Here is a 27,381-nt window from a genome sequence, read left to right on the forward strand (position 1 = left end):
TTAAATAGTCAGACAGCAGATTTGTGTTTGGCTCCGTTTTTTCTTAATTTGAAAAAAGCAAAGCAGAGAAAAAAGGCGCTCCTTTGACCGATGTCAGAGAGAAGAGAAAGAGCAAAGCAGAACCGAACCGAATCGGACCGGATTTACTCATCTCTTTGACATTGTAAGAAAGCTTTGATTTTCTCTGTTAATAATCATAATGGACATAGCTTTGTTTGGTTTTTGAAATTTCCAGTTTTTTTAGCAGTTTTTTTTTTTTTTTGAGTTAGAAACACAGGAAAGTTTTATGCTTTGTTGGTTTTTAGGGACCATGTTGAGAATTAGTATTAGGGTTTTCGATTCATACCCAAGATTTAAGTTCCTTTTTTAAAATTGGTTTTGTTTTTCCAGTGATTGTGCTGATTTGAGTGTGACAGTTGAAGAAAAGTTCTTTTTTGATACCCAACTTCTTAATTTGATGCTATTGTTGTCAAAATCAGGGTTTTGGCTGGCTACATGTTGGATTGTTGGTAGAATAGTGTGGTTTAGCTTTTGGGAGATATTTTGGTTTCAAGTTGGCGACTTTGGATGAATAACAATAATCTACCAAAGAATTTTGGGGCTCCATCCCAGTTTGGGAATTCTGGGACTGTGCCACAACTGCAATCAATGCCCATGAATCAACCTCGAACGTAAGGTGGACCTCAGTTTCCGGGCCACTTTCAATTGTCTGAGCCTCAAACACAGGTTCTTGCGCAGGCTCATGCTCAAACGCAACCTCAGGCTCCCCATTCCCAATTCCAAGCTCAGGTGCAATCGCAAAATGTTGGTAATAGTAATGCTGTCCCCACCCCTGGCTCAGGAAGTGCCAAGCGGTCTTCTCAGAAGCCACCTTCCAAAACTCCTGTTTCATCTAATGGTAATATGGCTTCTCTGTTTAAAACAATGGAGTTAACCCCGGCTGCTCTTAGAAAGAAGCGGAAGCTTCCGGAGAGACAAATACCTGATAGAGTGGCTGCAACGTTACCGGAGTTTGCTCTATATACTCAGTTGCTTGAATTTGAGGCTAAGGTGGATGCTGCTTTATCAAGACAGAAGCTCAACGTTCAACAGTCACTTAAAAACCCTTCATGTGTTCAGAAGACACTTAGACTATATGTTTTCAATACATATGCCAATCAGGGACAAACAGATCCTGACAAAGAAGAATACAGAGGCTCCATCATGGTCTCTTAAGATTATTGGTAGGATATTGGAAGATGGGAACAACCCTGTTCTGGCTGGGAAGGTGCAGAAATCATACCCAAAATTCTCATCTTTCTTTAAGAAACTTACAATATACATGGACACAAGTCTCTATCCGGATAACCACGTGATTATGTGGGAGAATTCTAGATTGCATGCCCTTCATGAGGGCTTTGAGGTGAAGAGGAATGGAGACAAGGAATCTACTGATGAATTATATGCCTGAATGATTCAAACTTTCACCTGCTCTAGCAGAAGTCCTGGGAATTGAAGTAGATACACGCCCAAGAATCTTGGCTGCAATTTGGCATTATGTGAAGTCGAAGAAGTTACAGAATTATGAAGACAATTTCTTCTTTGCATGCAATACACCATTGCAGAAGGTATTCGGGGAAGAAAAAATGAAATTCATTATGGTTTCACACAAGATAACACAGCGTTTAACTCCTCTACAGCCTATACATTAGGAAGCTTTCAGGGAATTGCACTGTTGCATCTACTTCTTACGACATCCTGGTTGATGTGCCTTTCCTGTTAGAAAGGGAAAAGTCTGTGTTCTTGGAGAACATGGAAAAGAATAAAGATATTGATGCTTGCAATGAAGTAATTTGTGCTGTGACAAAGAAAATACATGAGCATTGTCGGTGACGAGCTTTCTTCCTTGATTTGAGTCAGTCTCCTGCAGAGTTTATTAATGCTTTAATTGCTTCCCAAGGCAAGGATCTGAAGCTTTTTGCTGGAGATGCTAGCCATAATGCTGAAAAGGAGCAGCAGTCCAAATCTATAAGCAACCATGGTAAACCTTATTCCACCTATTTTGTTTTCTTTGTTTGTTTGTTTCGATGCCCGTGTTTGACATGAATCTGTCAAAATTACCCGTTTTATGCTGCTTGATCTTGCTATTTGATTTATTTGGTCCAGCAGAAAAGAAGAAAGACTGGATGAATTAGTACTCTCATCAACTGAGCAGTTTATCTTACCAACAATGATTATCTGTCTTTAGAAGAAATTCTTAGTACTCCTGAGGATTATGCAATCCTAGGCTATATCTACCTATGAATAATTACACTATCTTCTGGCTTCTCTGAATAAAATACAGTATGATCTAGCTATGAATTTATCCAGCTTGGTATGAGAGAGCCATGCCTTATAAAGCCTAGTGGATGCTTTGGTTTTACTTGAAAATTTTAGGGTGCCCATGGGGTGTTAAAGTTACCTTTGGAGCACCATTTAAATGTAGCAATTTCTTCATTAAAAGCATTTTCTGACAGTCTTTTTCTTGTTTCCATATTTTCTGGAATTTTTTGGATTGAAGATGCTGTAATCTGTTACCTGAATCGCAAGTCTATGGGACGGGAGTCTCTTGGAAGCACTTGAGCAGGTCTGCTCAATTATTGACTAGTCATATGAATTTCAAGGCTTCTAAGTTTCAGCCTGCATCTTGTTGCTTGTTGGTTCGGGGAAACACCAGATGCCACAGACAAAAAACATTTTGAGTGGCACTTTGGATGGAAAATTTCCTCTAAGTTGTCTGAATTCAACATGGCGTTTATGAGCTACATCAGCAAACACGATTGCTTCTTTTGTTGTATTGGCTAAATGCAATGTGCTTAGTTAGTTGACCCTTCCATTATTTCTGAATTGTCCCAATCATCTCCACATTGGTTTAGATGCTGTATGATTCGCTAAACCTTTAGAATATTTATGTTGCTATCATGCTTTTGAGGGTTTGAGATTGATGCCACTTAAAGCACTATGCAATTGTAATGTAAGATGATTTGCTTTCCATGTTCTCAGGTGTATATTAAATGGAACGAATTTTGTATTCCTTAACTTATTTATGGTTCATCTTATCTGGGAAAAAGAGAATTTATTCCCTGTTATTTCTCTTTGCTGCTGATTCTTTTTGCTTTCCCCTTTTCTACTACATGCTAGGCCATTCCTTTCTTTGCATAGTACTTGTTAAATCAGCAACCAAGTTGTCAAAAAGAAAGGATAAAACGTTTACATTTGATCTGGATCTTCATATTGATTGCATCTAAGCATTCTGGTTTTGTTGTCACAGTTACTTTAGCTTTCGCGTGACTAAAGCAGTGACTGCATCTTTAATTTGAACTGTATTATTTCTCCTGCTTATCTCTCTACATTCATCATGCTTGACTGAGGTCCTTTAATTTCCCTTTTTCTACTTAAACATGCATGATTGTAATTTGTTCCTAATCTTCTTTTATGTTTTGTATATCCATCCCTTGGCCTGCTTGCACAACATCATTTGCCAATGTGCCTTCTAAACCTAGTTTGTCCCACTCAAACAAAATCTCATTGCAGTATGAAAGAATCATGTCTGGTTTCCCCACGATTCATGGTCTTAATATTTTGCAGTTAAAGGGCGCCTGTCTTGATCTTTCAGTTTTTTGGGAGAAGTAGGGGTCTTAATTTGATTTTAACGGAATTAATTGACCGAATTGATTTAATTTGATTAATCGGTCAGCTATTGAATTAATTTCAATTAGTTAATGAAAATAATTTTTAAAAAGTTTTGATTTTCAATTAATTCGGTTCGAAAATCGAATTAATCAAAATTTTAATCAAAATATAATATAATTTAAATATAAAATAAAAAATACATGCAATGAATAATTTAATTTCATAAATTGTTAGAGTTTGTAACATAATATTTTGATATTTAAATATTTTGTTGGATAATTTTATTTAATTTATTTAAAATATAAAAAATTTAAAATATAATATAATTAAAATATATTTATTATTTAATTAATAAAAAAATTTCATGAATTAATTTTAAAAATTTATAAATTTAATTCTATTAATAAAAATAAAATAATATGATTCAATTTTAAATAATTTAATTTAAAATTAATTGAACCGACGTACTTAATTCAATGACTGATTTGATTCTAGCAACTTGAATTGGGAGTGATTACGGCGGAGCACTTGTTTGACAAGTCTATATTGCAAACATCCAAAATGTCCACTTCTTGAACTTAACGTGAATGATTCCCTCACCTCTTTTAATGTGGATTCTTATAAGGCTAAGATTCGATCCTCAGTTGATCCAATAATGAGTCGACATGGTTGACGAAAATGCCAATTTCACCATTGCAGCAACCCATCATTTGATCCAATATCTTTCCATCAAGATATGTCGTGAAGAAGACTAATAAATTCGTATTAGTATAAATTCAAAGGAACTTTTATAACCTATGAAAAACACATTATTCATGCCAAAAATATGGCAAGCACCACGTTTGCCAGAGGAGGGTCCAATGCTAAACCCTGCAATATTCCAGTTATGTGTAAGGTCTTATCAGCTTGGGGCTGGAAATTGGAACATATGGCCCATAATTATTACTATTAGTAAGATATTGTGTATATAAAATTATTGGCTATTGCAGTGGATATGACAGATTAGATGGACTGAGTTTGGCATAAGGCCGGCGGGTCAGATGCTGCTGAGTGCCGTGCCTGCAGTTGCACATGCATGCTTATCCCTGGAGCCCATGCAGCCGAATGTAGGCACCTATCTAGCAATATTATTGTAGCAAGCTAACCCTATAGATACCACATATGGGCAAATGTACGCTCTTGCTACAGGAGGAGTATGGCTAGGCTTCTCAAACTGATATAGTACACCTTTTACGGCCTTTGCCTACAATCGATATATCAAGTATATATATCCCAATTGCAGGACTGCAATGCCTGCTTTTACATGTTCATGGTAAAAACTCTCCCTCCTATCACTACACATTTTTCAATCCTTTCCTTCTTGTATATATGGTGTATTTTGTAGGGTTTGATTTCAATTTATTGTGCTACTTTCAGATTGATCACCACTGGAAGTTTCCGAAGAAATTGATTTAAAGAAAAACAAAATCTTAGCTCTATATATAGTATAGTTGATTATTATCAGTTCGATGAATTAATACGAAACTGCTTTGCTCATTTAAAAGAACGAAGATAAAATAAAATTTGAAAATAGATGAAAAGATTTAACTTTAATAAGGAAATCATGGGAAAAAAATCAATCAAAAAATCAAACACGTGATATTTCTTAAAATTTGATATCTGGATATTTTCCCACCACTTAGAGTTAAGTTTGAGTCATCAAAGTGCTGATTTTCCAAACACCATCGTGAATTTGTGCAAATTAAGAAAGCAAAAAAGGAAAATGTTTTAGATCATGCAACATGCAATAAAACAATGAAATTAATGAGAAGGAGATTCTTGAAATCTTTGGTCGTCGGTCTTATTTCCTTTGATGGCCCTCATCATATCTCAAATATCAAGGGACCGATGATATAGCTACCTATTCCTTCCATTATCTGACCGCCCCTTGGAAGTTAGCTATAGCAGCGTAGACATGGATAAATAATGGGATTTTGACCTGCTGGCTGGTTCTATTAATATAGGATGAATGGCTATCGAGTGGTTCAGTTCAGATCTTTTTTAGCTTATCCTAGTGTACGATTTACACCATTAAAATAATGTTCATTTGAAACATTTAGTCGTGTTGTCACCAAACTATAGGTCAATTTCATCAATTTGTTGGAGCAGTTCTTGGAAAAGGACAAAGGCCACCAAACCTTGCTAGGTGAAGAAAATTAGCAATATCTCTAATAATTGTCACAGATAGGAAAAACTTTGCAAAACATTAAACTTTGTAGTTTACATTTCGGTGAATTGACTAACCTTTTACCTTTATATAGCAATGATAATTAATCTTGTAATCAAATTCAATTAATTTATATAATTATTTTTTAAAATAAAATTTAATAGATCAACAATTTAAATTTAAATAATTACAATTTATATTGTAATATTTTTGTATAAAAAAATTTTTAAACCCAAACATCATTCAAGTCTTAGAGTTATATATTAGGAAATATTAATTAATTAAGGTAAAAAAGAGGTTTATAAAGGTGCAAATCAACATTTATTGTCAGATCCACACCAAACAAAATGAAGCTATTATTAATTCCAATTTCAGACCTTATTTGTCAATCAACACTATCATACCCCATAATAATAATAATAAAGTGATGATAAAGTATAAATATACTACTGTATATGGAAATTAAATTATGTGGAATCTCTCCCCTTTTGAAAAGGACTGCCAATGGCGATTTGTTTGATTATATAACTTCAAATTGCTCTTAACTTGTAGGAAGGGGAGTTATGAACACACTTTTCCCTAATACAATTGGTCAGTTCTTTTTAATAGTTCCTTTATTAGGAATTTCAGCATGAGGTTTTATTGAGTACTGTACTAGTTTGATTAATTCCATGATGAAGAAGCAATCTTGTTTTAGGTTTTCAAGTGACAAAGAAGTTTTGAAAATGAAAGGAAGCAAACCAACCACTTCATCAAATCTTGATCAAATCCCAATCAAAGATACATATACTCAAATTTTGATCATGGAAATCTACACCACGATGAGGAAAGCATTTAAATAGTAGTAACAAATTAATAAAAAATAATTAAAAATATGAATCTCGTGCATCTATCATGAACTGAAACTTAAACTTCGATACGAGCAGCTCTTGAACCTCGGGAAGTGTGTATAATGCTATACATGCATGGGGAGGATTCGGTGTATCCCTCTGTCAAGCTAGAGACTCTGCATTTCAACTGCTATATAAACTTGGCTCTAGACCATATATATATATATAGTCATGTGCTATAATTTTGGTTAGTAATAATAGAATTTGGGTTTCTTATTTTAAGTACCTGTATCCTACCAGACAAACCGATCAGCACGTCTGTGTGAAATAAATATCTTTTCATAAAACTCTTTTTTTAAGGCCTTGTTTTGAATAATAGTAGGGAAGGGAAGGGAAGGAGTGGGTACCCTCTCCCTTATTTGGCAAACATTTCAATTGAAAGAAGAGACAATTTGGGGCTATTCATCGTTCAAATTAACCATCATTTCATAAAACTATCAGCATCGAATTTTTAAACTGTTGTTAATTTCACGATAAAATTGGAAATAATAGATGTATATATCTTATATATTCAGAGATTTATTTAAGTTCAAATTCTTTTTTTAAAATCAAATTTAAAGGACAATGCCACTTTTGAAACGTTGTAAAACAAGAGAGGACGTTATGGTTAATTGATTAAGAATGCTCAAGAATGGTGTTACTACATGAGTTTTGTATGGTATTTGTAACAAAAATAAAGTAAAGGGAAGGGAAGGAGTGGGTACCCTCTCCCTTATTTGGCAAACATTTCAATTGAAAGAAGAGACAATTTGGGGCTATTCATCGTTCAAATTAACCATCATTTCATAAAACTATCAGCATCGAATTTTTAAACTGTTGTTAATTTCACGATAAAATTGGAAATAATAGATGTATATATCTTATATATTCAGAGATTTATTTAAGTTCAAATTCTTTTTTTAAAATCAAATTTAAAGGACAATGCCACTTTTGAAACGTTATAAAACAAGAGAGGACGTTATGGTTAATTGATTAAGAATGCTCAAGAATGGTGTTACTACATGAGTTTTGTATGGTATTTGTAACAAAAATAAAGTAAAATGAAATGATCATGTGAACCATTCAGCTAGCTTCTAATTGCAAGGAAGCAATAAGCATATATATTACGTTACTAATAATACTTAAAATAAGTTTGGTGAAAAAACAACAAAAACAAGCCCAATGCCAAAAAAGGCAGTCTTATTTGTGCATGCTTTTTAACTTGATGGTATAGCTTAGCTATAAGCTAGCACACAATAATTCTTTCATTGATTTACGGGCGTGCTAATAATAAATGGCAAAGAGACATACGTATAAATGGAAGAGCAATTTGGGGTTGCTGATTGCCTTCTTTCTACCTATCATGCATCCAACATGGCCGTAGGGCACGCCAGGACGAGCTAGCCCCTGGTTCAACCCTTTCTATCCGATGGGGGTGAGGGCATGGGTCTGCTTGGCTTAACAATTATGTTTATATATAGTATAAACCACTTGATTTGGATTTTATGTAGTCTCTCTTATAGAATAGAAGGTATGCTATTTTAAGAAAACGGAATTTGAACTCAATTTTTTTTTATATAAAAAACTCGTAATTTGGAGATAAAAAAATGAATTAATCTTAGATTTGTTAAATATTAATTTTTAAAAATGATTGTATGAATTAATTAATATAAATTTCATATTCATGTATCGGATCTTTGATTAAAGAAAAAAAAAACACTTGTTACTGAATCATCAAGTACTTGTAAAGTGTTATTTAAAAAAAAAATCACTTTATGTGTAGTTTTCTTCAAAATTTTAAGTAATAAATAAAAACCTATATAATGAGGGTTACATTTATTAATAATTTCATCGATAATTTTTTAAAAGAATTAAAGACAAAAAAGATTATAACAAAAATTTCATAGTAATTAATCATAGTTCATAAATCGAATTTAAATTTCTTTTCTTGAGAATAAGGTTTATGATTATTGTATTATAGGGATGAATGCTTGTCTGCATTTTATGCACCTTAGTGCCACAAAAATGTGCCATCCCTTTATCAAAAACTACTGTTAATTAATATTGAAGTGGCCAGGGAGAGAAGATAAGGTTTGATATATATGAGACATCCCTTTATATATAAATATATATAGATATATATGGCAAGGTTCGTAATTGTTTAATTTTGTTAACTTCATTAATAATAATGTATTATTTAAACCAACATTTATAAATACTTATTTTTATTACGAAAATTGAGTTTTTTTTTTTTTTTTTTTTAACAAACGAAGTTGTAACATAAAAAAAAAATTACAAATATTGAAATTTAAATAGTAACTTAATTTACGCATAGGTGGGTCGATCAAATAAATTAAAGATAAATTTAGTGAAATACTATATTCATTAAGTTTGAGCCACTCTTTCAAATCCTTCTCCTTACCAACACCTTGAGCCCACCGGCCATATAAGCGGTTAAGAGAGGAATAAAAATCGGTTGGTCCTGACAGATAGGTCTGATCTCGAACCGTCTCAGTATTGAAGCCACCACATACTTCATCTGAATAAACGCCATTTCTTTCCCAAGGCAAACTCTTGGACCGGCCTGAAACACTGGAAACTTGAAAGGGCTCACTGACTTTAGCAACCCATTTTCTGCACCAGGTTCCCGGAACCATCGGTCTGGTTTAAACTCGAACCGGTCTTTCCCCCACAACTCCTCCATCCTCCCCATTCCGTATGGGAAATAGGTAACCCTATCTCCCTTCATGACCAAAGTCCCGTCGGGTAAAACGTCGTCGTTTAAGGCGTGCTTGGAGTCCCATGCCACTGGAGGGTAAAGCCTCATTGACTCACATAAACAAGCTTTAACACAATTCATTTCCTTTAACACTTCGAAATCCAACCCTTTTTCGCCATTGCCAAGCATGGATTCGATCTCTTTCACCATCATTTGCTCTGCGTTTTGATGCTTAGAAAGCAACCAAAAGAGCCAGGTCAATGCTGAGGACATCGTATCTCTTCCAGCCATGATGAAGCTAATCACCATATCTCTTACCACTTCGTCGTCGTGCCCAGCTGATAACAATCTCGACAAAAGATCTTCGGTTTCTGCTTCAATAGCTCGTTTTTTATTTTGGATGATCTCCAGAACACAGCCATGGACGAGTTGAATTGCCTCTTTGAGTTTCTTTTCTGACCCAATGTTAAGGGCTCTCTTTATTTTCCATACCACGAACATGGGTGCCATTCCTCGCATGGCGCTTATCTCTGATGCGCTATCAAACGCCTTAACGAGAGGCGGCACTGGTTTTGAAAGATCCAAGCAACAAGGGTCATGACCCAATGATACTTTACAAATAGTATCAAATGCAAATCTTCTCAATACGTCTTGCAAATCAAGAATTTTGTCAGTCTCCATTGCTTCTTCAAGCAACGGTAACAGCCGACTTTCGACTTCTTCTTGAAGGGTTTTCACCACGAATTCTCTCAAAGACTTCGTGCTAAACTCATGGCTGGCTAGCTTCCTTTGAGTGCTCCACAACTCACCATCCACATTAAATATCCCACAACCCAGAAGATCACCGAGGATTTCGGTGAAAGGCTTGCCCTTAGGGAAATTGTTGAAGTTGGTCTTGAGCATGTGCTCGACATTAGCCGAGTTGGCTGTGACGACTGTACGACGTCCACCGAGCCGACTCACGACGATGGTCTGGCAAGGTGACTCGGACAAAAGGTCAGTGTACCAATCCAAAAGACGACGGCGGTTCTTGTAAAAAGAGATGAGACAACCAAGAAAGGGGTACGAAGGAGGCCCAACATTGGAAGCCAAAACCGATTTCTTGGCCAAAAAAGAGTGTAAGAAACAGAGTAAGAAAAACCCTAAAGCAAAAACCATGAAAAAACACATAACCATGGCTGCAGATTATACAAAAAACAAAGCTATGTATAGTTTTTTGGCACAAAAACAAAGAGAGGAAGAGATGGGAATTTATATAGGAGATTGAAATAACGGACAAAGCATATTATAAGAGTAGAAGGAGAGAACGAGAGACCGACCAATAAAGCCAATGGTTAAGAAGCTTTAGATTGGGGTTTGAAAGGAAAGAGACAAATTATAAATGAGGTCACATGATTCTCGAGCTCAAATTTGGAACTGAATGCGGCGGGGTCACCATTGTCATTTCAGTTCAGACACATGCGTTTCTAATTTCTTTCATTTATTTATACTTTTATAAAATATTTAGTCCCGTGACCATAGCTGCACAGCGTGCAATTCAGCTCGCTGAGGAGACGTGTCACTTTGAGTTCCACCTTATTTTTTTGAATTGAAACAAAAAAATTCATGTTTTTTTAATTTGAATTATCTAGAGTTTAAATTATTCAAATTTATTAATTCTTTTGATTAAATTGGATTTGGTTGAATATAAGTTCGATTGAATTAGATTAATTTTTATAGTTTAGATTAGTATTATTAGTTTCTGTAGTGAAAAAATTTTCTTTTATAATTGAGATTATTAAAGATTGAAATTTAATTATTAAAATTATAAAAATTTAATAATCTATCAACATATCATACAATTTTTTACTTGCAGTGAGAAATTTATCTAGCAATGATTTTTTTCCTTTATTTAAATCCTGACGAAGATTTTTAAAATATTTACAGCAAATTATATGGTAAAAATTGGGCATGACAGACAAGTCAAGTAAAGGTGGAAAGGAATGGGAGAGTAACGTAAAGATGCATGTTAATTTATAGATTTATCACAGTTCATCCCTAAACCTAATTTACAAATATGGTCACATGGAGCTCGTGGGTTATCTTATGTGATCAACAAGAAAGAAATGGACCCATGATTCATCTGCATTTTCTTTTTCTTTTTCTTGAAGGATTTGATAACCCAACAAAAGTTATCTTCTCTTTTGTGTTTTTAATCTTTAATTTATTTGTATAATTTTTTTATACATAAACAAAATTATATATATATCATTCCCCAAATTCTACCATTTATCTTTAATACATACACTTTTAATTTAGAGAAATTAATAAGAATATAATAATCATTTTATGTTTTAAAAATTTTATTCTTTTCCTTTTCCTTCCTTTTCTTCCAATTTGGGGTAATTAAAAAATGAAAAAAGTTGAGAAAAATCAAGAGGAACTAAGTATACCTTCCTTTTCTTTATTTTTATTTTTGTTATAAGTTGTTTTAATGTTTAGATACACATTAAAATTAAATGGTGTATTTTTGGTGATAAAATCTCTTTTTAATATTATTTTTCTGTCACACACACACACGCACTCTCTCTTAGTTATTTGGCCAATATTTAGATTTGTATTTTTGAACCGTAATCATTCATTTTAAATGTACTTAAGGAAACAAAATCAAAATTTAATGATATAGAGAAGAATACTTAGCTAATATATATAGATACTGATCAAGAAAAATCACAATTATCAAAACTCGTGTTTCAAAAAAAGTTGATTATTTTCATATAATTACGACTTTTTTTTGTATTATATATTTGAAAAGTTGTCGATGTGGGAATTGATTTTTTTTCTTTTTTTTTTTAGGGAATGTGGGAATTGATTTAATTGAAAGAAATGAAGTAAATATGGTTGAGTATTATATAATTAGATTTTGGTATTTTTTGTACAGTAAATATTTAACATGAGGAAAAGCACAAGTCACATTAAAATTATTTCCAGTGAACATATATGTTGAATGACATGTCAAAATAGCTCCGAGTTTTGGTTTTTTTGTATAGCAGAAAAAAATATTATTTTATTAAACTCTCTCGAATATGAAATTTTTAAGCGTCAATTTTAATGACATGCTAATTAATTTTAAAATCAGTCGGGCAAAACAATATTGTTGTAAAATTTTTTTTCTTCTCTCTCAAGTACATGAAATAGTGGAAAACAAAGTGAAACACCAGCATTTTAATTTCCTAACATTAATCCACTTATGCAAGCACATGTAACTTTGAAATTTCAAAGCAACTTACAAATTAAACCCGGTAGGTTGATGCCCTTTCATCTCTCTAAGATCAACTCTTCTTTGAAGTTCACAATATTCATAGCAACAATATATATTGTACATTGAGTTCACTTTTAATATATTGATAATAAAATTTTTTAATTTTACGAATTAAATTACAAATTTATCATATATTTTATTTTTTATATTTTAAAAATACATGTTATCTTACTAATTTATATATATATATATAAACAAAAACAATAATAGAAGAAAAAAGACGATTCAGCTGTAAGTGTACGAGGTTGAACATAGTAGCACGACATTAACATTGAAAAGTAGCGAGTTAGTGAAGTATGTAATGATAAGATTCTGACAACCCTTTCAGTCTTTTTAGCACGTGCTAATTTTAATTCTTGACATTTTATGGTCTTGGACTAGCAGCTTTAGCCTTTGTTCTTAAAATGCACGGTTCAAATGTGTTTATATCAAAGTCAGTAATGATTACAAAAGGACTAATTTAGTTGGTAAAGATAGAACGTAAAATTTAAATTCGATTTTTATTATTTAATAAATTTTTTTAGGTGGATTATCGTTAAATTTAATATAAATTTTTGTTAAGATTTACGGTATATATTATTAAACATATAAAATATAAAAATTAATATATTATAATTTATATTAATACGTAAAATATAAAATATATTTTTAATTTTTATTAAAATTTATTTTAATTTATAATTTTTATCATATTTAAAATTATTAAATTATTTTAATTTTAAAATAAAATAATTTTGTCACTTATAAAAAAATTTAATAAAAATTAATGAGTTATTAGTGCAAGGCAAATCAATCACTTAAAATTCAAAACCTAAAAAGCTGCCAGCAACTTTTTTTGGTCCTTTTCATCTGACTAATATCTGATTACTAGTAATAATTTTTCTTAATGTATGTTTCTCATTGCGCCAAACCAAAATAAATAAATAAAATCTTTTTTTATGGTCAGAAAATAAAAAGAAATCTGGTGCCATACTACTACTACGTGACGCCGAAATTCGAAAAGCAGCACGTGAAAAATTAAAAAGCACGTTTTGAATTTGTTTCAACAATGTGGGGACGATCGACAAGCTTTGACTAAGACATGGTCCTTTAACACTGCCATCATCATCACCTCTGTCCCTACCTATCGAATGCCCAATTATATCATCATTATTACGATTTTACACCCTTCGTTTTCATTTTTATCCACACACTAAGATCAAAAGGAAACAAAATACTAGTAGGCATACCAATCACGTTATTCTTTTGTGACCAATTTTATTTGTTTTTATTTGATTTTTTAAAAAAAATTAAAAATTTATTTTTATGTGTTTTATATTAACAACTTAAAATTCAGTGAAATTAATATTTCATAACTTTCATTACGAGCAAAAAAAAAAAGTAATAAAAGAATTGATTTATTCATATAAAATATGATATTTAATAAATTTTAATATGAATTTTAATCTCAATAATTTTTTTATATTTAAATTTAGACTTTTTTTTGTTAGAAAAAACTCGTGAAAAAATTTTAATATGTTGCCATACTTGTCATGTAAGTGATCTAAGTAAATCTTGGATCTTTTAGAGTGGTAGTCGTGATCGTTTTGGCCAATTATCTACATTCCACCACCAGTCATTGTGCTTACCTAATCAAAGCATGACTACTTTCATTCAATCATTTGGCCACTCTCAATTGATATAATACGGCGCCGTCTTCCCTGCTAAAACGGACACACTTCAAACCACGTAAGGGTTTAGGTTTGAGGGATGACAAAAACCAAACAGTTTAGTTGTTTAGTCCGAAGATATATATTGGTGAGGTCTAGTCAGATTGTGACCAATGGGTGGGTTTTGGCCAGGCAATAATTGATGGGACCTTGCACCGTCCACTATGGTAATCTTGTCCAATATTGGCTCGAGGGAATTCAAAGTTGAAACCAAGTAAAAGGTATCCCCATCAATGGCAACGCAGCTTTGGCATGATTTTAACCACTCTCCCTCGTCCTGCCTTATGCTTGAAACTTCACTTCCTAGTAAAAAATCATCTTTTCTGCACGGTCACTGTCAGCTTGGTTGCTTTTAACATGTATAGAATAGAGTTGTTGCAATCGACATAAACTCGTTTATTTGATGAACATTTTTACCGACATATAGTCAATTATGCTTATATTTTGAATTCCATGTTTTGATATTCTCGTTATAGTCTTAATGATGGTATTTTGGATATCAACGAGCTGATAATGATTTTGAAGTTAAGCTGAGAACGACTTGTAATAAAAAAGCACGGTTAGAGGATATCGTAGTTGATTCTCCAAAATACAATCCAACGTTCAATTAATCAGGTGTTTAGATTTTATAAAGGAAGAAGATGAATTATAAAAAAAAAGTCAAGAAAATTCAGAGGAAAAAAAATAAAATTACCGTATATGAATCTCCTTTTTATCTTCTTGATAATGTATGTAGTAGATATAATACTCTATACTTTTCTAGCTTTAAAAGAAAATTCATTCATGTCGGTTTGAGCCAAAGTGCCTGATCTAAAATTGAGTGGCCAAAACAGAAAATTAAAGAAAAAGCAAAAAAAAAAAAAAAGTGATAAAAGTTGTACTTTCACACATTTAAGTATAAGATCCAAGCTTCAGAATTCTGGGCCTTTCCACGTTATAAAGCTGCATCCTGAAATTGGAGCAGGAAATGATGGAGGAACTACATGGACCCATTGCAAAACTTATCAAGAAGTTACTAGCAATGAGCCCTGGCCACATAAAATGGATAGCTTATCTCCAGACTGCATTTGTTAGTCATAGATGGGTCCATGTTAAAACCCAAAGCTATATCAGATAATTGAGATATTCATATGAAAAACACAAAAAATATATATATCATATTAAAATTCACGAAATATATTATTATATTTTTATTAAAAATTTAAACAATATCATTTTCACATCAAATGTTTATACTATATTTAAAATAATTAGATGTGCCCAAAGTCCATTCTTAATAACTATAAACTACTTGGTTATTCTAAAACAGCACTAATCATTTTGTTATGGTGCAAACTGGGTAATACTTGATTAAAATATTTTCGATAAGCACTCCTGTTTACTGTCATACGGTTCCATTATTTTCTATTCTTGTGAGGAATTTTTCATAAGTAAAATTCGAAATATATCGTACTGACTTGAACGTATGTAATTCTAAAATCGTTTGAGAAAAAAAAATTAAACCTAAATATTCCAAGCTGTAATATAAAAAAAATGTAGACGTATACAAGATAAAAAGTTATCTGATGACTGCATTGTAGCAAATGCATGGGGCTGCCAAAAAAATCTCTAATTATTTGCATGAACTGTAATGCACTTTTTTTTTTTTTTATTTGATTGAACAACAATCAAATGTATAATTTGTTTGTTTTTATTGCTAAAAAATTGTACATTTTGTTAAAATAATTACCGATCATCACTAAGCAATTTCAAGGAAGATAGCAACTAAAATTTCAATAAAAGCAAAATTAAAACCATGTTTAAGTAATTAACTTTAAGTAATTACACAAATATTACCAAAAAAGAGTTTGAAAACTTCAGTTGAGCCCCGATTGCTCCCTTTGTAAATCCCTCGTCTCTGATTCATTCTTATTGTTTTTATGAAACGCTATCCTAAGTAAACTCTAGCCTTTTCTGGGCCACCATTCTAAGTTACACCAAAAACAACATGATCGCCTACCTCTGTTCCCTCTCTGCCTGAGAATGCATTGAAAGAGCTGAAACGTCAGTCCCAACTTCTGAGCTCAACCATTTACGCAGTTCAAGCGTGCAATCAGCTCATCCTGCATGGTTCAATACATAGTTAGATCAGTCCAGAGTTTAACTGTAATTAGCATCGAAAGGCAAATGAATCACTACATGGATATTGATTCTCGGACCATTGAATATAATCAATCCAGAGGCTTGAAATTAAAAGAAGACTATAAGACAGTATCCAAGAAAGTTTTCATGAGAACATGCCTTCTTTCCTCTGGGTGAAAGTCCTCTTTCCTTAAGAAGGGCGCGAAGCCTCTCCACAGTCAAACTATGGTAGTCCTTCTCAGCTGCACGGCTGCTTGATCCCTCTGCAAATTTTAACAGGTGATCAACAACATTGCAATAGAAGTTTCAAATCGAGAGCCTGTAGGACCAATAGATCCGCCAAGACATAAAACACATAGAACAGAATGCAGCCACTTATAAAATAATGCATCAGTATTAAATTACCATTCCATAAGTCAATTGTTATTCAAAGTAGAGACTGAAATGTACTATAAAGTCATTTTTAATATGTAAAATAAAATACCAGCTATAAATGACCATAGTGACATTCTAGTTTCTTGACAACGTTGACCCCATACATTGTGAACCATGCAAGTGAATACACACATAAGTCTAGTGCAAAACATCTATTGACTGACCTGGTCGAGAACTACTTTGCGTATTGGCTTTCTTTGATGCAGCCCTGCAATCCATGACTCTTTCAGCAGCCCTGAGGGAAAAATTGGCAGGTATCAACCAATCTAGCCTAGGCATCAAGTATGACCACATGCAATAAGATGTCTTTTGCTCTGGATATCTATACGAATGCAATAGCACATGATGTAATCCATGCAATTTGCTACAAACAGCAGGCTGAACGAAGCTATGAAAGGATGTTTACATCCCAATTCCAAAACAAGGGTAATGAATCATAAGACAACTAACAGAAATATACACAATAATTGTAAAAAGACAAGTCAAATATCAGTCACCACAAGAAAGATATAATCAATACCTCTTTCTAGGGCCCTCAGCTGCAGCTTTCACATCCTTCGAACTGGAATCACCCCTATTGTTATTAAGCATGAGTGACCTAATAAGTATGTTTTGTTGGTTTGTCTTTATGTGCTGGCTCTCTGGATTTACAAGGGATAGTAAGATTATCTAGCTTGTGAGTATGAACAAGCTCAAAACTATTTTCTTGCACTAGTGCCTATCTTCTTGAGAATCCACAACATAACAAGCAGAAAATGTATGCATTTGCAAATTATAAACAAGAGGACAGTAACATAGGTATTGGAAGTTTCCTCTACTTTCTTACTGTTATACATAAAACAAGAATCAATAACATTTAAATAGAAATCAAATTATAATAGCAATTTAACACTGATGATATGTTCATACCATTAAAAGATATGTGACTAAGTTACAGCTACGAAGAAATATAGATAAAGAACATCAAATCTATATCCTTAAGATAGATATATAAATTCTGTATGTACTTTGCATTAGGAATATGTTAAGCTCCTAAACTCTGGAATCACATGAATAAACTGTTGCAATGAAGTCCAAATCTTAAATTTACAATGAATTTTTAAATCAGTTTTTTGTTAACTATTTTCATAAAATAGAAGAGCTTCAAAATTACATGCTATTATAACTTTTAATTTAGTCAAAAAAGAAAAATAACCCATTAAAAACATGAAGGTGGAAATGAGACAGATGTAAACCAAGTGCCAAACTGCAATTAAGAGTAGTATGCTTTAAGAATTGAATTCCAATTAAGCCTCTTTCACAAATACTACAATGCACTAGTTGGCAGAAGGCTGCCTGTGCTTCCTCCCAAACAGGTTGCACGCATATATTTTTATGACCTTTAGTGAATGCGAAGGTCCGAATTTTAGGGACCATTCTTAAATAGAGAAATATAGAGTACATTTATGATCCTACGCATTAAATATAGAAGTAAAAGCATTAATAACAGTGATTAATGATTCTCATGTCGCAAAAGCAGAGATTCTGTGGGCTAATGGCCATGCATATATTAAATTAAAATAAAAATAATTAGCAAACTCTCAAAACATATTGAAAGTCCACCATAAGTTGAAGTTTACAGCCACCTGGAGGAGAAGTGTTGTGCTCACAAATATAAACTCTCATCCCCCCCTGCAAAATTTTGCAATCTTAGTAACATTTTTTTTACAAAATGATATGCTCTTGGAGAAAGAAACTAATTATTCGTACGAAAATAAAAAGAATTAAAATTTATCCGTTCAAAATATAAAGCAGAAACAATTACAAAAAAAATTACAATTAAATGAAAATGATGATATCAATTAAGAAGATCCAAAGATGCATTACACATTAAAGAAACTTGTTAGCAGCGGTATAGGTGATTGCAATAATTCAAGCTACACAGCCATCCAACAATTTTCGCTCAAGAAACCTTACTAAGCTGATTTATTCTTTAACCAAATGAGAAACTCTTCTTATCTTGCTTTCATTTTAGAAAGGCATTTTATATTAATGGAATCGGAAACCAGGTTTTACTTTTTTATAAGTTTTAGAGAGACTCCTTGAAAGAAATAGCATTGGAATACTTTAAGAGGTTCCAAAAATGAGCTGCTAAAGAGGCTGTGCTCAAAACCGGATGCTCATCTTATCAGGGAAACAAAAGCAGGGGAGATGAAAGAAGCAAAATAGGCAGGGAGCTCCACAGTCCGACAAACTTCCAGGATCCTGATTAAATGACATCATTGTGCGGCAAGATACAGTTAAGGTAGTTGGAAAAGAAAATGGTACAACGATACAGAGAGATAATACAAAAAGCTATTATTTGAGAAGTATCTCGACCTCATGGAAATACAGAACACATGGGGAATTGCTCTAGCTTGAAGAGTAGAGCACAGGACATTCAAAAAAGAAAGACTGTAACAAGTACCTAAAACCAATGTAAAGAATAAGCATCCCAGGGTCTAACCGGCTATCTCCCAAACCCTCAATTCTTAACACATAAAAGAAACAATCTGCCAGGAAAGGAATAAAGGTTATGATGTATCAAATGCATCTTAGCAAATGGAAACATCTTACAAGAGAATGCTAAACGGGTAACATATTCGACCATTAAATCCATCTGTTCGGAACATATAAAAAACACAGGAAATTATACCAAATTGAAATTAATAACCCCCAAAACAATTTTATTAACAACAATTCAAGATGGTAATTCCAAAGAGATCATGCTTTAAAACACATCTTTATATAGAAATCCTGACCCTGTATGAAAAGAGTGTATTTCACTAGTAAAGAATCTTCATTAGCTCAAATAACAATTTGCTCTCTACTTTCTATGTCAAATTTCCCACCGTAAAACCCTAGAAAACCATCAATCAAACATAGACTTACTGACATTTGGGAGAGGTAGTATTCATCAATAAACACATTAATCGATATAGCCTAAAACCCCGATTTTGAACCCTAAATTTTTTTTTTTCTTTTCGCTGCTAAAACTATACATCCTACTCAGAGATTATTCTAAGCTAATCATGACCCTTGTTTTTAAAGTTGAATTCAGTGAAACTACTTTACTTCAAATAAACAATTTTACGCTTCTTTCACTTGTCACATTTTCTCGGCGACCGAAGCACAAAAATCAAGAGACAATAATAATAATAATAATAATAAAGATTGAAAATAAATGAAATTAATTAAATAAGCGAAGGAAGAAAAAACCAGATTGCAGGAGATGACAGTGGACGAGAGGTGGCCACGAGAGGGAAGGTTGGAGAGGAATTTGGAAGCGCCAGAAGGCGTTTGATCATGATCAAAGGACTGAGAAGAGGAGTCCTCCATTGGCCTTTGAAAACAAAAACCCTCGCCCTGAAAGTGTTTTTTAGAGAAAAAAACAACTAAATAATGGGGGAAGGAAAAAGACAAAGAAGAAGGAGGACAGGAAAAGACGAAATAGGGCAGTGAGGGAAAAAATCGAGATTTTTATTTTTTTTATGTAATAATTTTTTGGTGGTTAGAAATTTTGAACGGGAAAAAACCAAAAGAATTGATGAGAAAAGTGGATCCAACCAAACAGAGCATCAAAGTATACATCATAGATTTATTATTTATTTTAATATAAAAATTTATCAGTATGGAAAATTATCAATTAAGGATAGTTCACTTTAATAAGGAATTTAATTTCAATAATAAAATAAATAAAAGTAGTCAACATTTTAATCTAATGGAAAAATCATTAAATAAAAAATTTTAATAAACTATCAAAACTATACATTTATCTATGGTATATAATGCAAATAATTATATTTGGAGATAACAAAAAACTTATAAAGGTTAAATTTAAATTTTAAATTTATTAGATACAACCAATTGAATTAATCTTTGGATAAATTTCATCTTTTTAATTATAAAATAAATTCTTTTGCTGCTAAAATAGAGCCAACAGCTGAGAATAAATCACTGAGAAAAAATAGACAAAGCCCAAATGTGAAATGAGGTAAGCTTTCAAGGGAATAACCAGTCAACTAGTACGTCTTATGTTAATTATGAGCGGATAGAATTTTTGATAAATTATTTGTTAATATATTTTATTTTTATTTATTTATTAAATTTAATAAATAATTTTAAAAATATTTTTATATTCATTTATTTAATGAATAGAATATAAATAAAAATTTATTTAATTCGTTTATATTCACAAATAAATTTATTTAAAATTTATTTATTTATTATTTATTTATTACTCATTTACAATAATAATAATAAAATTACATTTTTATTTTTACTCTAATCCTATTTAAAGTTTGCTTATATTTGTTTGGATTAATGTATATTTGTTTAAAATTTATTTATTTAAATTTATTTAATTATAATTTATTTATTATTTATAGACATATTCGTTTCTATATGTTCATAACATATTCGCTTAATTTTTACAAATAAATTTATTTAATTTAATTAAAATTAATACAAATTAAACATAAATATCTTATTTAAACTTATTGAATTAAACGTACAAAATAATTTTTTATTGAATACAAACTAAACTTAAACATTTATAAAAATAAACAAATAAACCATGAAAATATATTCAATATTTCATTTTTTGTTCATTTGCAACCTTAATCTCAATAAATTTGCATGCAAGCTAACTTTTTTTCTTACTCGCAAAATCAAAACTATCATTTCTTTCTCAATTCTTTTGATCGTTTTTAGAACTTTAGAGATTTAAAAATTTTAATACATTATAATATAAAAATTTATTTAATATGATCAAATCAAAGTTAAATTTTAAAATACTTATCTAAGCTCTTATATCAATTTTAAATTAATTTAAATTTTTTTTATTTAAATTTTTTTTAATATTTAAACAATTCTTCAAAGTTTGAACCGATAATTCAGTTTATAAATAAGTCTCAAACAAAATTTTAATTTATATATTGATCCTACTAAATACTATACATGGTTATTTTTTAACATACTCTTATCAATCATTCTTCAATTATTAGTATAACTCATTCAGTTATGACTCATGACATAGCAATTTTGTTGGTCCAAAAGAAATGTCAGTTTCTCTAAATCAAGCATTACATACGTATTATGGGGTTTGTTGATTGAAAGAAAAGTAACATATTTTTTTCTCGGGTGTTGAGAAAATTGCCATTGTTTTCTGAAGATGATAAACAAGTTTAGAGTTTCATTAGACCACGTGTGAGACAGTGATGGGGAGGAATGGCTAAGGACTGAGGCAGTCACCATCCCAAGAAACGTCAGAAATCCACAAATCCGAATTAACAAAAATTTGTCGTCAAAACCGGGTGCGCAAAGCACTCCCTCGGCTCACATTAGAGTGGCCGCCATTAAAAACCGGATAAGACACCTTTTTTTAGTCTTTTCCTTTAATAAAACCAGGAAACCAGGATCAGGATGGCCAACAGTACCCCCCCACATGACATAAAGTTTGACCTGGACTGCCTTATCAGTCTCAATGTACCCCCACATCATTGGCCGTCCACGTGCCCCTACAAACTTGTCAAACCCAAGTTAATGGTCTGATCAAATCATTGTTTGCACCCTTGGACAGTACTTAAAAGCAACCCTCTTTGTCTCATGTCCAAACTTATATGCATCAAACATTTGAACGATCCAAGTTGTCCGCTTGTGAACTTTCAAGTTACATATCAGAAAAAGAACAGAGAGAGAGAAGTTTCTTTTTGTTTTTGGTTCTTCAGTTTTGTTGAACATGGCGAGTGTGCAACTGAAGAGAGAGAGTAGCATGCAGGAGAGTCCTAGGACTCCAGAGGCGAAGGTGGGGATGCAGGTGGAGGATCTGTGGGATGTTCAGGAATCAAAGCTTAGTCCTACTGAAAAGCTCAACGCTTGCTTTGAGGGTATTCCTGTCTCTGCTTTCCCGCTTGCCACTCGAGGTTGTAACTTTTCTTACTCTTACTGTTTCGTTCATCAAATTGTTTGTACTATGTTTGACTGCTCAGGTTGATCAAGAATTTTGAGGGTTTCGTTTTAGGGGTTTGCGGGTGAGTTTCAGCTAAACAGATGAAGAGTTTTGGTTGATTAGATGTTTCGAGGATACCCAATAAAGAGAAGATTTTTTATATTAAATTGTTTGTATTAGCTTTAATTTCAACAATTTCTAAACAAAAATTTTTAAAACCAATTTATAAGAGAATCAGTTATTGGAATTAAAAAAAAAAGGATTGGGGGGGTTCTTTATTGGATACCAATTCAAATAATCCTTTGCTTATTCTTTGTTAAAAACATGTGAAATTCTGTTTCCAGGGATTGAGATAAAATCGGATGCCAGTCTGGCTGAGGCTGTTCAAATACTGGCCGAAAACAAGATTCTTAGTGCACCTGTTGTCAATGTTGATGCACCTGAGGATGCAACATGGATTGACAGATACATTGGGATGGTAGAGTTTGCAGGAATAGCTGTATGGATTTTGCAACAGGTTGAAAATTGAACTGCATATGATCTTTTTTTTTTCTATAAGCCTTTTTGTTGAGGACAATTGCTAATGGTAGCTCCATAACATCTCATTCATCCGCATACGATAAAATTTAGTCTTTCTTTCTTACTTTTACTTACTTTTATAATCGTGCAGCCATGAGAGTGATGTTTAGGTTGAAAGGTGCATTAGTTTGGGCCATATTGTAATATGGTGGATATTTGCACCCGTTGTTGTCCACCCTAGTACATTGTATTTGACATAACTCGTGGCTTCTTTTCTTGTATACCTTAGTTTTGGGAGAAGCCATGGAAAAAGGTTGTCTTGTTAAAATGGCAAGGTGGATTTGGTAGAAAACTTCATGGTTTTTATCATTAAATTTAGTTATTCTGATGAAAGAGATCATTTCGGTCATTATTCATCTGAGTTTGCTATCATTTCATCCGCGAAACTGAAAACAGAATTTTCATCTTTTTACAGTCAGAACCACCTTCACCTCGAAGCCCATCATCTCCCAGTGGAACTGATTTTGCTGTAGCTGCCAATGGAATGACCTCTGCCGCTGGTCTTGGAACTTTAGGCCCTGAAGATGCTGCAATTACTTCTGGAAACTTTTTTGAGGCTCTAACTTCCTCTGAGTTTTACAAGAACACTAAGGTATTTCTTCTAGCAACTATAACAGAAAAGCTTCCTTCCATTTTGAATTCTTTCCCTTTCTTTTTTTGTGTGTAATATTCATGTTAAACTTGTGAATACACAGGTCCATGATATCTCAGGTTCATTCCGCTGGGCTCCATTCCTTGCTTTGCAGCAATCAAACTCCTTTTTGACCATGCTGTTACTGCTTTCAAAGTACAAAATGAAGAGTGTTCCTGTACTTGATATGGATGACGGAAAGATTGGTAACATCATCACACAGTCAGCTGTCATTCACATGTTAGCAGAATGCTCGGGACTTCACTGGTTTGAAAGCTGGGGAATTAAGAAACTTTCTGAGATTGGTCTTCCCACGATGTCACCTAATCAAATTATCATGGTGAGTGGCTGTTATCACTCAAAATTTTGTTCTTTGTTTATGTGGATTTGAGGCTTTTCATGTCCATTTGCCATGACTTGTATAATGCTTTATTGAATGTGTTGATTCTCAATAATGCATGTGAAGGAATACTGTTTTTGTTGGAGGTTGGTGAAATTGCACACCTTATGCACTGTAAAATGTTGTATGCTTGAGGCTTGAGAGTCCCAATGTCAACTATGTCCTATTGGCAATTCATGATTATTGACAGTAATTATCATCTATTCCTCACTTCCCACCACCACACTTTTCTCGAAAGAACTTCTGGTTACAAGCTTTTGTGTAACTTGTAATCTCTAAATACGAGTCTTTTAATGAAGATCTCTAAGGATGTGGCCCTTACGGTGCTTTCTGCAGCTTAACTACTTGTGGCCATTTTTGTTTACATGTTACAGCCAAAACCTTGTAAAAATTATATAGCCCCATCTCAACCAACCTATAGCACAAGTATTGGTTTAGTACTCGACAGTCAATATTGTTTTGAGCCTTTTGGAACCTTTAATATTAAGGATTAAGTGACCATGAAACATGCTCGCATGATCAACTCCTCTTGAGAGCAAGGTTTGTTGATTTCTTCATGTTCTTCCGGTCTACGTCTATCTCGTTGCATTTGTAACCATTTTTTTCCATAGAATTTTCCTTCATCTAAACCTATTCTTTGCAATCAAGATGTGCGATCTCTCTTTGTATTTTAGTTACATGGTGATGAACCAGTTCTTCAGGCATTTAAGTTAATGAGGAAAAGGAGAATTGGAGGCATTCCTGTCGTTGAACGTGGAGGAACAAAAGCTATTGGTAACATAAGCCTTAGAGATATACAGTTCCTTTTAACTGCACCAGAGATCTACCATGATTACAGGTTTGTGCTGCAACATGGTCATGAATCATTTTGAAGACTTCTATTTCGCATTGCATGTTTAGACCTAGATGTTCTAAATAAAGTCCTTTTAATGCATAGATCTATCACGGCGAAGAACTTCCTAATAGCAGTTAAAAAGTACTTGGAGAATCATGACAAGACATCACCTATGTTGAGCGGCATGATTACATGTACGAAAGACAAAACAGTCAAAGAGTTGATTCAGACACTTGACTCAGAGAAGATCCATCGAGTGTATATTGTGGATGATGAAGGGAATTTGGAAGGAGTGATCACACTTAGAGACATCATTTCGAGGTTAGTACACGAGCCACGCGGTTACTTTGGTGATTTCTTTGATGGTGTGTTACCTCTACCAGAGAACAGCAGGGTTTAAGAGTTAAATCAAAAGTTTATGCTCTGGCTGCTCCCTATGACTGACTTCCATTTCTTTGTGATTCTGCTTTTCTGATTCGCGGTTTGTTGGAGACTAATTGGATATGCAGATTGTAACATCGACCAGCCTTTGTACTTAAATCTTCTGGCTTGACAGGTTCGAATTTCTGTAAATTTTGGTGTATTCAGGAACTCTTATCGGAACATTCTGTGTTGCAAATATAATAAGAAGAACACATCTTGTTTTCTTCTTGAAATGAATAGCTAATTCTACTTCCAAATATCTTACTGTGAAGCAAAAAAGATTGTAAAAACATTATATTTGGTATTTGTGACTGAAAGGGACATCTATTCTGAAATAACCATAACATTAAAGGTAGTAATAATAATATTATTTTTGTGCTAAAAGATTTTTGTAATCTTTTTTACGAAGAAAGTGGTAATCTGGGATAAAAGAAAGGAATTGAATCTGTTGAATGTTATTTTTGTATGAATTAATTAAATTAAATTTCTAATTTGATTTTGATAATCTCTATAATTACTTGACAAAACGCCATAGAGAAAATCCACCTATAGTTGGAGTAACAGTCTGCCTTTCATCGTACATTGTTTAGATATAGCAAGAAAAAGGAATTGAACAGAACTTCAACATGGGTCTGGGCTCTATAACACGTTCTAACCCAACAACACATTTTGGACTGGAAGATTTTAACAGGCTCCTCATTTCTTAAAAAAAAAAGGCTACTGTAAAGATGGTGGCCAACGCCATTGATAGAAAGTCATTGAGAAAAGAGGACTGGGCTCAAACCACCAACTTTGGAGGTAGAAATGGAGAGATTTGCAGTTAAGAATGAAGGCCTTTCATGGTGATTGAAACTGGATGGATGTCTTTGGAAGCTCTGGGAACAACCTCCTCAGCAATAGATTGTAAAATAAGCCACTAAGCACTCTCATGGCCTTGGCAACCATTTTCGTTAAATACAATTTGCAGGAAGGATACTATTCTTCCTTCTTGCTGCATAATAGGAGACAATTTTGCGGCCGTTCCAATGTTTATACCAGTAATCTTCGGCTAACTGTTGCTGCAATGTCTGATTTACCAAAAACATTCCAATGAAACCAGTCCAAAGTCCATTTACCAATTGCCAGGTTCCGATTTGGACTAAAGGTGAATTACCCGATGGGTAAAACTGGTTGATATTTGCACCATCTCGTAGATGCCATCTCCATCGATATACCTTTCCCTTTATCGTTTGGTTAGCCATCAAGAATTTGCCCCTAATGGCCAACAAGCATGAATCCAATCTATCTTTGGCCTGCCAACAATCTTCATTAACCACCAATGAGAACTGGACATGGCGCCACCCTAAATACCAGTTTTTTCTTGAATGGGACCATCTATGGATGTGATAACTGATGCATCAGGGTGCAAATGGACCCTGAAATTTATTCGTGACTAGGAAAAATAACAAATGACTTGTCCAAAGAAAGTGCAATTAATAACACCAAACAGGATCTATTAAGTTCCTGCTGTAAACAAAGACATTGCACGTTTATT

General features: G+C 32.9%; 3 protein-coding genes and 1 pseudogene across 5 annotated transcripts; 2 read left to right on the forward strand and 2 right to left on the reverse strand.

Annotated features, from left to right (window-relative positions):
• Positions 1-3,409, forward strand: LOC111290790 (SWI/SNF complex component SNF12 homolog; annotated as a pseudogene). The gene is made up of 3 exons (XR_016346591.1): positions 1-163; positions 480-2,020; positions 2,540-3,409. The product of XR_016346591.1 is annotated as an SWI/SNF complex component SNF12 homolog (transcript).
• Positions 3,410-8,931: 5,522 nt separating this feature from the next.
• On the reverse strand, positions 8,932-10,743 carry LOC111290941 (cytochrome P450 94B3-like). The gene has a single exon (XM_022882464.2). The coding sequence runs from the start codon at positions 10,619-10,621 to the stop codon at positions 9,131-9,133; it is 1,491 nt and encodes a 496-aa protein (XP_022738199.1). The 5' UTR covers positions 10,622-10,743; the 3' UTR covers positions 8,932-9,130.
• Positions 10,744-16,201: 5,458 nt separating this feature from the next.
• On the reverse strand, positions 16,202-20,397 carry LOC111290762 (protein LOWER TEMPERATURE 1-like). Its single transcript, XM_022882224.2, has 6 exons — positions 20,249-20,397; positions 18,637-18,682; positions 17,532-17,652; positions 17,176-17,246; positions 16,736-16,839; positions 16,202-16,557 (listed from the first exon to the last, which is right to left on the reverse strand). Exons 1-6 carry the CDS (start codon positions 20,366-20,368, stop codon positions 16,519-16,521), a joined length of 501 nt encoding a protein of 166 aa, XP_022737959.1. The 5' UTR covers positions 20,369-20,397; the 3' UTR covers positions 16,202-16,518.
• Positions 20,398-22,642: 2,245 nt separating this feature from the next.
• KING1 (SNF1-related protein kinase regulatory subunit gamma 1) lies at positions 22,643-26,879 on the forward strand. 2 transcript variants are annotated; one of them, XR_016346593.1, is made up of 7 exons: positions 22,643-22,953; positions 23,324-23,496; positions 23,974-24,150; positions 24,254-24,529; positions 25,264-25,427; positions 25,527-25,980; positions 26,438-26,879. XR_016346593.1 is itself a non-coding variant. In XM_022883029.2 (6 exons), exons 1-6 carry the CDS (start codon positions 22,770-22,772, stop codon positions 25,822-25,824), a joined length of 1,272 nt encoding a protein of 423 aa, XP_022738764.2. In that variant the 5' UTR covers positions 22,643-22,769; the 3' UTR covers positions 25,825-26,104. The 2 variants fall into 2 exon arrangements, 1 of the variants encoding a protein (XP_022738764.2); XM_022883029.2 differs by lacking the exon at positions 26,438-26,879 and having other exon boundaries at positions 25,527-26,104.
• Positions 26,880-27,381: the final 502 nt, after the last annotated feature.

Source organism: Durio zibethinus, chromosome 11 (assembly GCF_047325235.1).
Source record: "Durio zibethinus cultivar Kanyao isolate XHJ-2024 chromosome 11, ASM4732523v1, whole genome shotgun sequence".
NCBI lineage: Eukaryota > Viridiplantae > Streptophyta > Magnoliopsida > Malvales > Malvaceae > Durio > Durio zibethinus.

Coding starts and splice junctions, on each gene's coding strand:
- LOC111290762 (XM_022882224.2), bottom strand. CDS start 20,368: ATGGAGGACTCCTCTTCTCAGTCCTTTGATCATGATCAAACGCCTTCT. Junction 18,683..20,248: donor CTGTCATCTCCTGCAATCTG/GTTTTTTCTTCC, acceptor AAAATTTTGCAG/GGGGGGATGAGAGTTTATAT. Junction 16,840..17,175: donor GCAAAGTAGTTCTCGACCAG/GTCAGTCAATAG, acceptor TAAAATTTGCAG/AGGGATCAAGCAGCCGTGCA.
- LOC111290941 (XM_022882464.2), bottom strand. CDS start 10,621: ATGGTTATGTGTTTTTTCATGGTTTTTGCTTTAGGGTTTTTCTTACTC.
- KING1 (XM_022883029.2), top strand. CDS start 22,770: ATGGCGAGTGTGCAACTGAAGAGAGAGAGTAGCATGCAGGAGAGTCCT. Junction 23,497..23,973: donor CTGTATGGATTTTGCAACAG/GTTGAAAATTGA, acceptor ATCTTTTTACAG/TCAGAACCACCTTCACCTCG. Junction 24,151..24,253: donor AGTTTTACAAGAACACTAAG/GTATTTCTTCTA, acceptor GTGAATACACAG/GTCCATGATATCTCAGGTTC.